Raw genomic sequence first — 16,901 nt, 5'->3', positions numbered from 1 at the left:
CAAATTGATACACTTGCCTTCCACCCAATCACAGATCTCCTCTTGTCCTTGTCCCACCCACCCTTTGCTGAAAACCTATTATGTCTCTAACCTGAAACGTTAACTCTGTTTCTGTGTCCACAGATGCTGCCAGACCTGCTGAGTATTTCCAGCATTTTCTGTGTTTATTTCAGATTTCCAGCATCTGCAGTATTTTGCTTTTCAATAAAGAAAAGGGAGACTTGCATTTCCTACAGTGCCTTTCACAACCGCCAGATGTTTCAAAGTGCTTTACAGCCAATGACAACCTGTTGGAATGTAGTCACTGTTGTAATGTAGGAAAAACCACAACCAATTTGCTTACAGGAAACTCCCACTAGCAGCAATATGTTAATGATGTTTATGATGTTGATTGAGGGGCAAATACTAGCAAGGACACTGGGGATAACTCCACTGCTCTTCTTCAAACTAGTGCCATGGGATCTTTTACAACCACCAGAGAGGGCATTTGGGACCTCAGTTTAACACTCATCCAAAAGACGGCACCTCTGGCAGTGCAGCACTCCCTCAGCATTGCCCTGGAATGCCAGTCTTGAGTTTTGTGCTCATGTCCTGGAGTGGGACTTCAGTATGAAGCAGGAGGAAGGTCGGAAGGTCAACATTGGCTGTCTCTGAACCATGCTGGGACTCCATCAGAATGACCACTGTCAATTCCAGCTCCACATGTATGGGGAACGGAATCAGACGACAACCTCTTGTGTGTGACTTTTGTTGTATATTCTTTTGTCCCGTGGGGTAACATCAGCTGAAGGAAAGCTTTGGTAAATATTCAAATGTTGGGTTGATATTTTGTCCTGAATGTTAATATAATTGTTTTCTGAAGACAGGGCAACACGTTAACCTAAAGATGTTCATACAGATGTGAAAAACCCGTTTAGAATCTGTTTATTTAATGCCTGCCCTGAAGTAACAACACCACAAATTGGTGAACAGGTTTCCGTCACATTTTCTGACGGGGCGGTTACCTTCCCTGTCTTGGCCACGGATATTTACATTGCCGGTTGTGGACATGATGCTGATCAATAAGCTTCCCTGTTTGCCCTGTTATACGTCAGTTGTTCTTCTAGTTAAGGTGACCCCTGAGGAGTTTCGTACAGAAAGGTTTTCATATCAAGTACTTTTTGTTTCCAGACTGCTGGCTTGCTCGAAGGCACTGTTCCTTCGACATTCAAGCACCAGAGCCTCATATGCTTTACCCAGAGGACCAGGAAGCTGGTGATGAACGTAATAAAAGACTTATTATTGACTTTTTCACAGCTAATTCCGTGGGCGATTGAGTGAATCACATCCTTATCTAACAACACTGATGACGAATAGGGTGTCCCAGCATAATGTGAACTGAACTTTTCTCTGAATGGGTTTTCCCCCCACGTCCATTCATTCAAAATGACATTCGATAAAATCTACTAGACCAAAAAAAAATCATTGGATTAATCCATTCAAACTAGAAGGTCCTAGCTTCAGTCTCCTCTTTGTGCTAACATTCCCAATCCCGACTTAAGGGCAGTGGCAGAACTGGCCTCGGAGAGAAGGAAGGTCACTCATTTCCTGACAGGAAAGTGGACATGACTGAATTTCCTTTGCAGAGGAGTATCAAGGTTCAAATACAATCCCTCCAAAGTCTGCTGTCTGGTTGTCAGTCAATGTCAAAATTCCAACGTGAAGAAAGTCAGCTTAAACGAATATGAGGTGTAAAAATATTTAGGAGACAATATTTCATTTTATTTCTAAAAACTGCTGTCATTTTGCAAATTATCTGAAAAGGTCTCTCAATGAGATTTGCTGCCTGACCTCATTGTGACAGAATAAAACATAGTATTGTTGGTCCCCTCAAGCAAGAACTAAGGTATGACTGACATATTTCTGTGAAGATAGCCTTTCTTTTAGAGGATTTTAAATGTTTCAGTCTCAGGTACAAGTAATAATAATTGGCTTATTTCTGGCACTCTTACAACTATTGGCCTATTTCCAGCTATTGACAAATTCCTGTCAAGTCCCTGCAACTATCAACACATTCCTGGGGACCCCCTGTAACTATTGACACATGCCTGAGGACCCCCTGTAACTATTGGCACATTCCTGGGGACCCCCTGTAACTATTGACACATGCCTGAGGGCCCCCTGTAACTATTGACAACATTCCTGGAGAACCCCCTGTAACTATTGGCACATTCCTGAGGACCCCTGTAACTATTGGCACATTCCTGGAGAACCCCCTGTAACTATTGGCACATTCCTGGAGAACCCCCTGTAACTATTGGCACATTCCTGGGGACCCCCTGTAACTATTGACACATTCCTGAGGACCCCCTGTAACTATTGACAACATTCCTGGGGACCCCCTGTAACTATTGACACATTCCTGAGGACCCCCTGTAACTATTGACAACATTCTTGGGGACCCCCCTGTAACTATTGACACATTCCTGAGGACCCCCTGTAACTATTGGCACATTCCTGGGGAACCCCTGTAATTATTGGCACATTCCTTGATAGTTCTTACAATTCTTGATTCATTCACTCATGCTTTTCCATGTCCCTCCCACCCCCCCCAAAAAATAACGTAACTGCGAGAATATTTTTAACTAGTTTCTAAACACAACAACAGATGTGTTAGATGCAACAAGTGAGGGGCTCCTGATAAACTCAGGAGCTTTTATATCAACAGACAATTTGGTTGAAGTTCCGGTAAAACTCGGATGTAGGGAAAGACCTGCTGAAGAACTCAAAGGAAATAATGAGCTAAACATAAAGACAGGATACAGCGAATCCTAAACATTGCAGCGAAATATCCAGGGTTTGGGAGACTGATTGCGCTGCCTCTGTCTTTCTCTTTAGAACTCATTGTACACGATAATCAGGATAACAGCAATACCAGCTCACACAGGCACATAAACCAGTATTAATATGATAGCGGGGCATCTAAACCGGGAGCCCCATAAGAGTAATGAGTCACTGTGCCCCTCAAACCTATTGCAGTAACTGAGCTACCAGCCCCTCTGCCCCAGATTAAAAATAATTATGCTCTGCTATTGAGGTTTAGCCTCTAAGCCTTTGAAGGGACAACAAGTTAGACTATGGACCATTCGGGTAGAACATTAGATTTGCTGGGGCCTGTGGGTGGCTGAGGTATAACTCCTGTGCAACTGTTGACTCAGTGTCTGACTGATCCGGCTGTTTTTGGAGCAGAAGCCTCTTTTTTTCATTTGCTGCAGTTATCATAGAATCATTGTAATGAACAGCACAGAAAGAGGCCATTTGGCCCACCGTATCCATGCTGGCCAACAAGTAACCAACCAGCCCAATCCCACTTTGTAGCTCTCAGTTCATAGCCCTGTAGGTTACAGCACTTCAAGTGTACGTCCAGGGTCTCCATCTCCATCACTTTCCCAGGCAGCGAGCCCTAGACTCTCACCATCTCCTGGGTAGAATCAACTCCCTTCAAATCTCCTACATCTTTACCCCAAATCCATATCCCTGGTCACGGACCACCGACTGAGGGAGTACAACATTCAGTTTTTGACACCTCACCTCGATCAGGTCTCCCCCCCACTGCACACCCACCCACTTCCCCACCAGCCTCCTCCCGCCAAAGCAAACAGCCCCAGCCCATCCAATTCCAACACCCCCGCCCCCGCCACGCCTTCTCCACTATCAAAATTCTCCAGTCCTGGCAACATCCCCACAAATCTCCTCTGTACCTTCTACAGTGCAATGATATTCCTCCCCCACCCCCATTCCCCCAACAGTGTGCTGATCAGAACTGCTCACAGGACCCCAGCCACGGCCCAGCCAATACTCTACACAGTTTCTGCAAAACCTCCGTGCTTCATACTCCACCACTCGGCCAATAAAGGAAGCATCCCACGTGTCCGCTTGGCTGCCCTATATTATGTTGACCTCTGTATCCACACAGTCCCCACCAAACACTCCCAGGACAGGTACAGCACAGGATTAGGTACAGAGTAAATCTCCCTCTACACTGTCCCCATCAAACACTCCCAGAACAGGTACAGCACAGGGTTAGATACAGAGTAAAGCTCCCTCTACACTGTCCCCATCAAACACTCCCAGGACAGGTACAGCACAGGGTTAGGTACAGAGTAAATCTCCCTCTACACTGTCCCCATCAAACACTCCCAGGGTGGGTACAGCACAGGGTTAGATACAGGGTAAAGCTCCCTCTACATTGTATCATTGTACCTGCCCTGGGAGTGTTTGATGGGGGCAATTGTAAAGGAGCTTTACTCTGTATCTAATCCATGCTGTTCCTGCTCTCGGAGTGTTTGATGGGGACAATGGAGAGGGAGATTAACTTTTTATCTAACCCTGTGCTGTACCTGCCCTGGGAGTGATTGATGGAGACAGCGTAAAGGGAACTTTACTCTGTATCTAATCCCATTTGTCTCCATCAAACACTCCCAGGACAGGTGCAGCATGGGGTTAGATAGAGTAAATCTCCCTCTACACTGACCCCATCAAACACTCCAAGGGCAGTAATAGTATAGATTAGATACAGAGTAAAGCTCCCTCTACATTGTCTCCATCAAACACTCCCAGGACAGGTACCGCACAGGGTTAGATACAGAGTAAAGGTTCTTCTACACTGTCCCCATCAAACACTCCCAGGACAGGTACAGCACGGGGTTAGGTACAGAGTGAAATCTCCCTTTACACTGTCCCCATCAAACACTCCCAGGGCAGGTACAGCACAGGGTTAGATACAGAGTAAAGCTCCCTCTACACTGTCCCCATCAAACACTCCCAGGACAGGTACAGCACAGGGTTAGGTACAGAGTAAAGCTCCCTCTACACTGTCCCCATCAAACACTCCCAGGACAGGTACAGCACAGGGTTAGATACAGAGTAAATCTCCCTCTACACTGTCCCCATCAAACACTCCCAGGACAGGTACAGCACAGGGTTAGGTACAGAGTAAATCTCCCTCTACACTGTCCCCATCAAAAATTCCCAGGGCAGGAACAGCACAGGGTTAGATACAGAGTAAAGGTCCCTCTACACTGTCCCCACTAAAAACTCCCAGGGCAGGTAAGCACGGGGTCAGATACAGAGTACAGCTGCCTCTACATTGTCCCAACCAAAAACTCCCAGGGCAGGAACAGCACAGGGTTAGGTACAGAGTAAAGCTCCCTCTACACTGTCCCCATCAAACACTCCCAGGACAGGTACAGCACGGGGTTAGATACAGAGTAAAGCTCCCTCTACACTGTCCCCATCAAACACTCCCAGGACAGGTACAGCACGGGGTTAGATACAGAGTAAAGCTCCCTCTACACTGTCCCCATCAAACACTCCCAGGGCACAAACAGAATGGATTAGATATAAGTTTCAGTGTGTTTAATCATGCCAGCTAGCAATTCTCAGGGTGGGGTGGTGGGGGAGGGTAGGCAGTGGAGTGGGTGGACTTGATGGTGGGGCTGGGTTGGAGAAGGAGTCTGCAGCTCTGTTTTGGTAATTCGGGCACAATCGAGGTATATTCCCTCGAAAGGGAAAGGGAGGGCAAACAAATGCAGAGCTCCTGGGATGACAAAGGAGATGCCAAGATAAAGAAGAAAAAGTGCCCTTTGACAGTGTCAGGTAGTACCTACAATTGAGAACCAGGCTGAATCTGGAAGTTCAGAGGGGAGGTGAAGAAGCAAAGCGGGAGTATGAAAAGACACTGGCAGCTAACATAAAAGGGAATTCCAATAGGCATATAAATAGTAAAAAGATGGTAAAAGGAGGAGTGGAATGATGAGGGACCAAAAGCAGTATTTACGTATGGAGGCAGAGGGTATGGCTAAGGTATTAAATGAATATTTTGTATCGGTCTTTAGCAAGGAGGAAGATGCTACCCAGGCAACAGTGAAGGAGGAAATAATTCAGACACTACAAGGGTTTAAAATTGAAGAAGAGGAGGTATTTGAAAGGCTGTCTGTACTTAAAATTGATAAGGTACCGGGACAGGATGAGATGCGCCCAGGGACACTGTGAGAATGGAAATTGTGGAGGCACTGGCCATAATTTTCCAGTCTTCCTTAGACTCGGGTGGTCCCAGAGGACTGGAGAATTGCAAGCATTACACCCTTGTTCAAACAGAATTTCAAGATAAGCCCAGCAACTACATGCCAGTCAGTTTAACTTCCATGGTGGGGAAACTTCTAGAAACAATAATTCGGGACGAAGTTAATAGCCACGTAGACAAATGAGGGTTAATTAAGGAAAGCCAACGTGGATTTCTTAAGGGAAAATCATGTTTAACTAACTTGCTGGAGTTTTTTGAAGAGGTAACAGAAAAGGTTGATGAGGGCAATGCTGTTGATGTGGTGTCAGGATGGGGATATTGTAGAACTTCCAAAGGACATAGAGAAGTTGTTGGAATGGGTGGACAGGTGGTAGATGAAAGTTCAATGTAGGGAAATGTGAAGTGATTCATTTTAGCAGAAACAACATGGAGAGACAGTATAAAATAGGGGGTACAACTCCAAAGATGGTGCAGTAGCAAAGGGACCTGGGTGTATTTGTACATAAGTCATTGAAAGTGGCCGGACAGGTTGAGGGAGCATTAATAAAGCATACAGTCTTCTAGGCTTTATTAATAGGGGGATAAAGTACAAAAACAAGAAGGTTATATTGAACTTGTATAAGACGCAGGTTCGGCCTCAGCTGGAGTATTGTGTACAGTTTTGGGTGCCACATTATAGGAAGGATGTGAAGACATTAAAGAGAGTGTAGAAAAGATTCACAAGAATATTTCCTGGATGAGGAGCTTCAGTTGTGGAGATAGATTGGAGAAGTTAGGACTGTTTTCCTTGGAGAAAAGAAGGCTGAGAGGAGATTCGATAGAGGTGTTCAAAATCATGGACAGAGTAGAGGGAGAAACTGTTCCCACCTGTGAAAGGATCAAGAACAATAGGACGCAGATTTAAAGTAATTAGTCAAAAAAGAAAAAGTGAGATGAGGAAAAGCCTTTGCACGCAGTGAATGGCTAAGGTCTGGAATGCACTGCCTGCGAGTGTGCTGGAGACAGGTTCAACTGGGGCATTCAAAAAGGAATTAGACAATGTGCAGGGTTACAGGGAGAAAGCGGGAGAATGGAACTAGGCGAGTTGGAGAGCTGGTGCAGACATGATGGGTCAAGTGACCTCTTTCTGTCCCATACCGATTCTGTGATTGATGTCAAAAGTCAACAGAAAGGAACTTTTATCCTCTGTTTTCACACTGAGAGTTGCCTCAGAGTGTGAATTGATGCCACAAAACCAGACTCTCAGTAAACTAACAAATTCCAGACGTATTCCACTGCTCTTTCTCAAGATGGCGACATCTCTCCCAGTTCCATGGCCACTAGCTGACCATTGTTTAAAAAAATCATACCTGTGGTGTGGATATCGCTGGCTAGGCCAGCATTTACTGCCCATCCCTAATTGCCCTTGAACCGCTGCAGTCCATGTGGTGTAGGTACACCCACAGTGCTGTTAGGGAGGGAGTTCCAGGATTTTGACCCAGTGACAGTGTAGGAACAGCGATATATTTCCAAGTCAGAATGGTGACTGCCTTGGAGGGGAACTTGTAGGTGGTGATGTTCCGATGCATCAGCTGCCTTTGTTCTTTTAAGTGGTAGAGATCGTGGGTTTGGAAGCGCCAGTACCTCAATCCAAGGAGCTGATTTTGCTTTTTGATCCTGGATGGAGAGTGCCAGTGAGCTTATTCCAGAACACCTACAGGTGAGGCCCAATCCCAACCCCATATGACATAGACTTACCTTTCCAGGATGCCGGAAATGAATCTGAAGCAGGAATACTAAGACCCCTGAACCAGGAGCACAGACGCCAACAAGTTCCATATTTCCCTAACCCTGCCCTGACTATGATCATTAAGCTTAGTAAGCCTGGGACTTTCTAGTTTGTTACTCACTTCTGTCTGAAACTGAGTTAAGCGACATTCGTAATCAACCTATATCTCACTGAATGTGACTCACTGCACAGTTTGTGAAACTCAACTAACACTGTCTGTAGGCTGCACCTAGCCCCCCTGTGTTCGAATGCCGTTTCGATTTCCAACAGCCCAGTATTGACTGGGAAGGAAAAACAACTGCCTTTACTAAGCTTTAAGCCAACTCTGCATTCAGCTACTTGATCTCGATTTACAAAGCTCCACTTGCAGATTGACTGACTTGTCCTGTCAAAGTCTTGCTGCTGAAGTGTGCAGTATCAAACAGTGATGAAGGGACTCTGCATACTTGCCATACTCGAATTAATATTTAACTTGCTGAAGTAAGCTAAGACCCACAAATTGCAGTGCACTCCCTTTAACGTTTGAATCATACGCATGGTACATAGATTTAAAAGGCAGAGGGCAATAGATCTCTATGCTGCCCCTTCATAAAGTACTTACATTTACTTTGCATGATCATCTGTGTACCAGACCTACTGAACTCAAAGTAGTCAAAATCTGGAACTCCTTCCTGCCCCCCCCAAAAAAGCTGTTAAGAGTCGGTCAGTTGAAACATTATGGTCAGTTGAATTGTGTTTTTTTAATCTCCATCCTATGCATTCGCTATAACAGTTTGATCTTCTTTCCTTTACTCTGAACTTTGTCTGTACTTCACTCTGTCTATAAGGGCAGTGACTGATTGTGTCATTCTTTATAAATGTATTGCACAGCTCAAGCTATTGAGCAACGCCTGGTGAAGATTGACCACACTGCCATCCACCCACACCTGCTGGACATGAAGATTGGGCAGGGCAAGTATGAGCACGGATTCTTCCCCAAACTCCAGTCGGATGTACTGTCAACAGGGCCGACCAATAACAAGTGAGTGTTAAAAAATAAAATCTTTTATTTTTATTCTGTCATGAGATGTAGGCGTCACTGGCAAAGTCAGCATTTGTTGCCCATCCCTAATTGCCCTTGAACTGAGTGGCTTGCTAGGCCATTGCAGAGAGCAGTTAACAATCAACCACATTGCTTTGGGTCTGGAGTCACATGTAGGCCAGACCAGGTAAGGGCAGCAGATTTCCTTCCCTAAAGGACACTGTGAACAAGGTAGGTTTTTACAACAATCAATGATAGCTTCCTAGTCACCATCACTGAGATTAGCTTTCAATTCCAGATTTTTATTAATTGAATTTAAATTCCGCCAGCTGCCATGTCCCCAGAACATTAGCCCGGGCCTCCTGGTTACTAATCTGGTGACATTACCACTATGTCACCGTCTCCCCAAAATACATAAGCAAATGTATTCCCACCCATCCTGAGCAGTTTCCAATTTGAGCCCCCTCCTGTCCTGCGTCCAGCCTGGCAGTTTCCAATATAGTGTGTACTATCCAGCTATTCAACTGCACCAGGCATCACATCTAAGCTGAATCTGTCCTTTGCAGATGTCGATGTGCTTTGAGCAGGGTCTATTCCTTTTAAATATACAGATCAAGATAATAGATAGAGAAACATTCCTATAGCACTGCAGTAGGGCTCCGGCCTTTCACACTTTGTATTCTGCCTGCTCACAGAGGATGCTTCTGTCACATATGAACAAACCCAATTTGAACTTGGTCAGGAGGATATGATGTGTGTGTCAATTGGTCATCATTACAGTTAAACAATGCAATGATGAACCTGATATGGTGACTGTGAAAAGCAGTGCATTCAGTTTTAGACGCCACACCACGGGAAGGATAGACTGGTGTTGGAGGTGTTGCTGCGTAGGTTCACCAGAATGACACAGGGGTTTAAAGGGTTAAATGTTGAGGACAGGTCACATAAACTTGGCTTCTATTCACTTGAGTTTAGAAGATTGAGGGCGCTGATGTGAACAGGATGTTTTAAAACGTTAACAGAGTTTGATGGGGCTGATACAAGAAAACAATTTTCTCTGGTGCAAGAATCGAGAACAAAGGGGAATTATCTTCAAATTAGAGATGGACCCATTCAGGAGGAAAATAAGGAAACACTTTTTTAAACAAAGGGGTGTAGAAATCTGGAATTCTCTCTCCGAAAACCTGTGGATGCTGGGGATCCAATTGGGAGCTTGGATTTGAGATTTTTGTTAGTTCAAAGTGCCAAGTGATATGGAGCCAAAGGCTGGGAAATGAGTTAAGGTGCAGATCAACCAGTGATTGAATTGACTGGCACAGCATGTTCAAGGGGCTGAGCAGTCGCCTGGAGCTTGAATGTCTTATTGCTCCGGCGGAGAGTTTGTGAAAGATCCGCGCAAGCTCGGAATTTATCCCAATCAGCTGCATCAAACAGCTTAGTCCCAGCATTGAAATAAAAGCAAAATACTGCAGATGCTGGCGATCTGAAATAAGAACATAAAGTGCTGGAAAAACTCAGCAGGTCTGGCAGCATCTGTGGAGAGAAACAGAGTTAACGTTTCGAGTCCAATATGACTTCATCGGAAGGGTTCCAAATAAAGAGTGATGTTGGACTCGAAATATTAACTCCTAACTCTTGCTGCCATAAAACAGGTAGTCATGGCCTCCTGCCCTTTCACAGTGTGGCCATTCCTCATGTGGAACTTAGCTGGTGAATGTCATCACTGTATTTGGTGATCAGTGCCTCACCTGACAGACATTCAGTATACTCTTTCAGGGAGGTGTCAGTGGAGAGTGATCAGGACTGAGAGTCGTGGTGGATTTCCATTCTCCTGTTCCCCATCCCTCTTTCCCGGTTTGTGGGCACTGAGGCCATGACTGATTCCAGTTCTTGCAGCCCGGAATGGCAATCGAGTTGCGGTTTCTCCTTTAAGTAAATCTCTGCCTAGGTAAATGCAGGGCCTGCTCTTTTTATACAAGACAGGCTGTTGTTAATGCCCATGCATTAAAACCACTCTTCCAAATCTCTCCCTACCCACAGTCGATGGGCCAATCGAAGCACCACAGCTCAGCGAAGGAAGGACCGTCTCCGGCAGCATTCCGAACATCTGGCACTGGACAACGACCTGAAAGAGGTACATGGTGATCGGGAACATTTTCACTGCACTAACCATGACCAATCATAGTACACGCTGATTGTAAGTGTCTACACACCGTGGTGACCCCCAGCGTCCACACTCCACGGTGACCCCCGCGTCCATGCTCCATGGTGACCCCCTGCATTGCTCCGCGGTGTCCCCCGGCGCCCTCGATCTGCGGTGACCCCCTGCATCGCTCTGCAGTGACCCCTGGCACCCTCGCTCCGCAGTGACCCACGGCGTCCATGTTCCGCAGTGACCCCCGGCGTCCATGCTCCACGGTGACCCCCTGCGTTGCTCCGCGGTGACCCCTGACTATTCAGTACATGCCAATCCTGACTGTTATGACCCTAGCAGAGGGACACTGGCAACCCAGAGCGTAAGGCTATAATTATTTGAGTATGAACCACGGATGCGTTAACAGGCGTAGGCTTGGTGAATTAAAATAGAGCCACTTCCACCTTTTCATTTACTAAAACAAAACAGCAGACAGCATGTGTTTGAAAGCTTCAGCATCTGCAGCTCTGAATTTTTCAAGTAAAAATAAATGTGAGCTGTGAGGGGAGTAACACTTCCTCTACCTCTGCTCTGAGTGTTAGTCAAGATGTCGCTATTCATGCCAGCAGGCCTTTGAATTGCTTTAGGGCTTTCAGAAAATTAAATCAGATGCGACTCAAAACTGCAAAAGCTCAGATTGGATCAGATTAATGCAGCTTTGCTCAGTATCCTGGAAGCCTCGGCCTATTGTGAATGTGAACTGGAATTTGAACAATTAGTTTTTAGCCCATCACATTCATATTCTCTGGGCGATCGGGATAAAGTGGGGGAGGGGGACTAATTGGATGGCACAGTTATAGTGACAAAATGGTCTCCTCTGTCCTGTATCATTCTATGATTCCCCACTATTTTAAAGTTCACACAAAGCTAAGTGGGCAGGGGAGCTTCAGTGAATGGCTGGTCCTTTACCTTTCACTGATTTCCTTTCACTGATAACTGATTTTGTATAAATCTGGGATTATATATTTTTATTCACTCGTGGAATGTGGGCATCGCTGGCTGGGCCAGCATTTATTGCCCATTCCTACTTGCCCTTGAGAAGGTGATGGTGAGCCGCCTTCTTGAACCGCTACAATCGTGTTGGTGAAGTTACTTCATCAGGTCTATTCGGCTGGGAGCTTCAGGATTGTGACCCAGTGACAATGAAAGAACGCCAATATTTTCATAAATCAGGGTGGTGAGTGACTTGGAGGGGGACTTGCAGGTGGTGGTGTTCCCATGCATCTACTGCCCTGGTCCTTCTAGGTGGTAGAGGTCACGGATTTGGAAGGTGCTGTTGAAGAAGCCTTAGTGTGTTGCTGTAGTACATCGAGCTCATTGCTGCCACTGTGAATCGGTGGTGGAGGGAGTGAATGTTAAAGGTGGTGGATGGGATGCTAATCAAGTGGACTGCTTTTTCCTGTTTCTTTTTTTGGACGGTATCAATCTTCTTGAGTGTTGTTGGAGCTGCACTCATCCAGGCAAGTGGAGAGTGTTCCATCACACTCCTGACTTGTACCTCGTAGATGGTGGACAGGCTTTGGGGAGTCAGGAGGTCAGTTACTCATCGCAGGATTCCTAACCTCTGACCTCTTTTAGTCACAGAATCATAGAATTGTTATGGTGCAGAAGGATGTCATTTGGCCCCTATTGATGTGGCTGGTCCTAGTAAGTTTCTGATCAGTGGTATCCCCCAGGAAGTTAATGGTGGGGGATTCAGTGATACTAATGCTATTAAATGTCAAGGGGTGATGGTTAGGTTCTCTCTTGTTGGAGATGGTCATTGTCTGGCATTTGTGTGGCGCAAATGTTACTTGCCACTTACCAGCCCAAGCCTGAATATTGTCCAGGTCTTGCTGCATTTAGACATGGACTGTTTCAATATCTGAGGAGTCGCAAATAGTGCTGAACATTGTGCAATCATCAGTGAACATCCCCACTTCAGACCTTGTGATGGAAGGAAGGTCATTGATGAAGCAGCTGAAGATGGTTGGGCCGAGGACATTGCCCTGAGGAACTCCTGCAGTGATCTCCTGGGATTGAGATCATTGACCTCCAACAACCACAACCATCTTCCTTTTTGTGAGTTATGACTCCAATCAGTAGAAAGTATTCCCCCCTCCCCGCCGATTCCCATTGACTCCAGTTTTGCTAGGGCTCCTTGATGCCACACTCAGACAAGTGCTGCCTTGATACCAAGGACAGTCACTCTCACCTCATCTCTGGAGTTCAGCTCTTTTGTCCATGTTTGAACCAAGGCTGTAATGAGGTCAGGAGCTGAGTGGCCCTGGCGGAACCCAAACTAAGCATCAGTGAGCAGGTCATTCCTAAGCAAGTGCCACTTGTCAATTATACTTTTCATCACTTTGCTGATGATTGAGAGTAGATTGATGAGGCGCTAATTTACTGGGTTGGAGGCACGAGTCAGGAGTGTGATGGAATACTGTCCAGTTGCCTGGCTGAGTGCAGCTCCAACAACACTCAAGAAGCTTGGCACCATCCAGGACAAAGCAGCCTGCTTAATTGGCACCTCATCCACAAGCATTTGCTCCATCGACCACTGACGCACAGTGGCAGCAGTGTGTACCATCTACAAGATGCAGTGTACCAACTCACCAAGGCTCCTTCGACAGCATCTTCCAAATCCATGACCACTACCATCTAGAAGGACAAGGGCAGCAGATGCATGGGTACACCACCGCCTGGAAGTTCCCCTCAAAGCCACTCACCTTCCTGACTTGGAAATATATCCCTATTCCTTCAATGTCACCAGATCAAAATCCTGGAACTCCCAACAGCAGTATGGTTTACCTACACCACATGGACTGCAGCGGTTCAAGAATGCAGCTCACTAACTCCTTCTCAAGGATAATTAAGGTTGGGCAACAATCGCTGGCCTTGCCAGCGACACCCACATCCCATGAATGAATAAAAGAAAGGCCCAACATGTCCAACATGAAGCTAATTGGGCACTAATGGGCATTAATTGGCAGCCTCACTCAGGCTGTAATGAGACATGCCACCCATTAGGTGGTGTTCTCCTGAGGCTGAGACCGAGTCTTGATGCTGGGGCAGAGATTGGGATCCTGCACCCTTCACTGATGGTACTGAACCCCTTAAAGAGTCACCTCCAACTGTGGGAAAATGGACAAAGGGGGATGGGGGTGCTGAATATGCAACCCATTGCCTTGTGGAGTCACTGAGGATCTGATTTATTAATTAAAAACCCATACCCAGGAGAGACACCGGTTTCAGTGACAGTGAGATTGGAAGCCACTCTGTGGAGTTTTCAGCAGCTCTCCAGCTCTACCCAAGGCATTGGACTCACACTGGAGTAAGGCTGCATGGCTGTCAGCAAACCTTCAGGATAACATCTGTCTTTGACATCTGAGCGTAGATGTAGAATGTCAGGGACTATCTCATGGGGAGGTTATCACAACTGAGACTGACGATGCCTTCGCACTTTCCAGCAGGAGTTACTGAGTAGAAATCAGAACCGAGAACCACGGCTGATATCCACCTGTCCCTAGTACAGAGGCACTGATGTCAACTGTAACTGTTCCACTGCTGCGTCCAGCAGATACTGTTTGGTCAAGTGCTTCCATTATCTACTCAACCACCGTACCTCCTCGGTATTAACCAGAGCGATGGTAGACATCTACAACAGCATTGTGACTTTCCATTTATAAACTCTCTTGAAATAAACCCAACAAAACCTGTTGCCCAAAACCTGAGATAGAAGCAGAAAGTTCTGAAAACACTCAGCAAATCAGGACAACGTCAGTGCAAAGAGAACCAAAGTTAAGGGGTGCAACATTAACCCTAGCCTCCTCCTGCATGGTCCTCCTCATACCCTCCTCACAACATGTGGCAGGGAGGCTGACTGGATTGTGTGCACATACACCCACCCCCCAGTCTCCAAGTCCTTCAATCTTGGCTGACACTGCAGTGCAGCAGTCAAGGTCTCAACCTTGCCCAATCTTCCTCCCCACTGAAGTCAGTGGAGATGAATATCGTGCAGGCTTTAAAACCGCCTGATCTCATCAGTTTCCCAAACGGCCATTTTGATACAAGTTATCCCTAACGTTTCAATCAGTGACCTTCCTTCAGAATTATTCAACCATGTTTAGAAACTTTTATTATCGATGCTTATTTGCTAATGCTTTCATTTTTTGCTTTCCTTGTTTGTGCCTTTTTTTATTTTACTTTCTCATGTTCTGCTCTCTCCTGCGCTCGCTCGTTTTGCGTTCTGCCCTTTGCTGGGGGTCTTGCCTTTAGCCAGCAGAGAGGCAACTGCTTCAGAACAACTCCATGGCCTTCTGGGAGTGGGACCAGGGTCAACCCACTCCCGTACGACTTCCCAAAAAATCCTTCTCCGAGTGCTCATTGGTATGTTGTACTGGAGCTCTGCGTAAGGGGCATGATGAGAGGCTCTAATGTCACACAGCTTTGATTCACAAGATCCGTCGGTTTAGTTCACTGAAGAAGGGTTTGCACTAAGATAACTAAACTGAAAGCACTTCGGCAACTCAGCTTCCAAGTGTCCGATAAGAATAACCCCAAAGCCAGGAGTTTTTCTTCCTGCTCATCGAAGTGAGAGATGTTTGTATTGGGGAATGGAAACAGTTTTTGACACTCCAGAACCAGAACATTAGCAATAGCCTGCTCCACCATTCAATTAGACCATGGCTTTCACTTAGACTTTAATTCTATTTTTCCACCTTTCCTCCAAGTACCATCACTTAAAAATCTCCTAGTTTTGGTCTTGAAAGTTCCAATTGTCCGAGCATCCATACCCTTTTAGGGGAGAGTTCCAGTTTCCATGAATGTTTCTTATGAAGAATGCTTCTTGATTTCGCTCCTGATTGGCCTGGCTTTGATTTAATGATTATGGCCCCTTTTTATGGGTGCCCTCCCAGAGGACATAGTTTCTCTGTAACTAGTCTATCAATTCCTTTCGACAGTTTAAACACCTTGATCGATCACCCCCTCATTCTCTTATATTTAAGGGAAGTGAAAGCAAGTTTAAGCAACCTGGCCTCATTACTTAACCCTTCACACTCCAGTACCAGTCTGGTGTTAGATGTTGAGTAAAACTCCCTCCACTCTGCCCCAACAATGTACCCGAAGTCAAAGAATTGCCCCATAGCCAAAGCCAAGAGTATGCTGAGAAAAGAGACATATTGTTGAAGCTTTTTGCCTTGCACTTATCAGAACAGAATCGCAAGAATACTAAATCTTAAAGGGAACAACAATTTATGCTGCATGCAGTATAAATACTCTCGTGCAGTATAATTACTCTTGTGCAGTAAAAATACTCTCGTGCAGTAAAAATACTCTCGTGTGGTGCAAATACTCTCGTGCGGTGCAAATACTCTCGTGCGGTGCAAATACTCTTGTGCAGTACAAATACTCTCGTGCAGTATAACTATTGTGCAGTATAAATACTCCTGTGCAGTATAACTACTCTCATGCAGTTTAAATACTCTAATGCAGTATAACTATCGTGCAGTATAAATACTCCTGTGCAGTATAACTGCTCCCGTGCAGTATAAATGCTCCCGTGCAGTATAAATGCTCCCGTGCAGTATAAATGCTCTCGTGCAGTATAAATGCTCTCGTGCAGTATAAATGCTCTCGTGCAGTATTACTACTCTCATGCAGTATAAATTGTTCTCTTTAAGATTTGGTATTTTTGTGAATCTGTCCCGATGAGTGCAAGATGAAAAGTTTTGACAACATCTCTTCAGCAACACTCAAGTTCTGTACTATCATGCCAAAGCTATATTGCTGTTTTCACACCAGCCATCTCAGACTGATGTTGCCAATTTAGTGCCAATTATTGCTGCCTGACCAGTGGTCTTGTGCCATACTT

General features: G+C 45.7%; 1 protein-coding gene across 4 annotated transcripts in view; it reads left to right on the top strand.

Annotated features, from left to right (window-relative positions):
• Positions 1–16,901, top strand: part of LOC144696777 (DENN domain-containing protein 5B-like) — a 294,878-nt gene that overhangs the window by 237,278 nt on the left and 40,699 nt on the right. For 2 of the 4 annotated variants that reach the window (XM_078568496.1, XM_078568497.1), the window contains 3 exons: positions 8,703–8,853; positions 10,894–10,987; positions 15,305–15,415. In XM_078568496.1, the coding sequence (XP_078424622.1) occupies positions 8,703–8,853; positions 10,894–10,987; positions 15,305–15,415 (356 nt within the window). The remainder of the gene's footprint in view (positions 1–8,702; positions 8,854–10,893; positions 10,988–15,304; positions 15,416–16,901) is intronic. The other 2 variants (XM_078568498.1, XM_078568499.1) reach the window with 1 other exon arrangement.

Source organism: Cetorhinus maximus, chromosome 22 (assembly GCF_964194155.1).
Source record: "Cetorhinus maximus chromosome 22, sCetMax3.hap1.1, whole genome shotgun sequence".
NCBI classification, from domain to species: domain Eukaryota; kingdom Metazoa; phylum Chordata; class Chondrichthyes; order Lamniformes; family Cetorhinidae; genus Cetorhinus; species Cetorhinus maximus.
The sequence above is the reverse complement of the archived record's forward strand: the minus strand, read 5'-3'. Positions and strand labels throughout refer to the sequence as shown.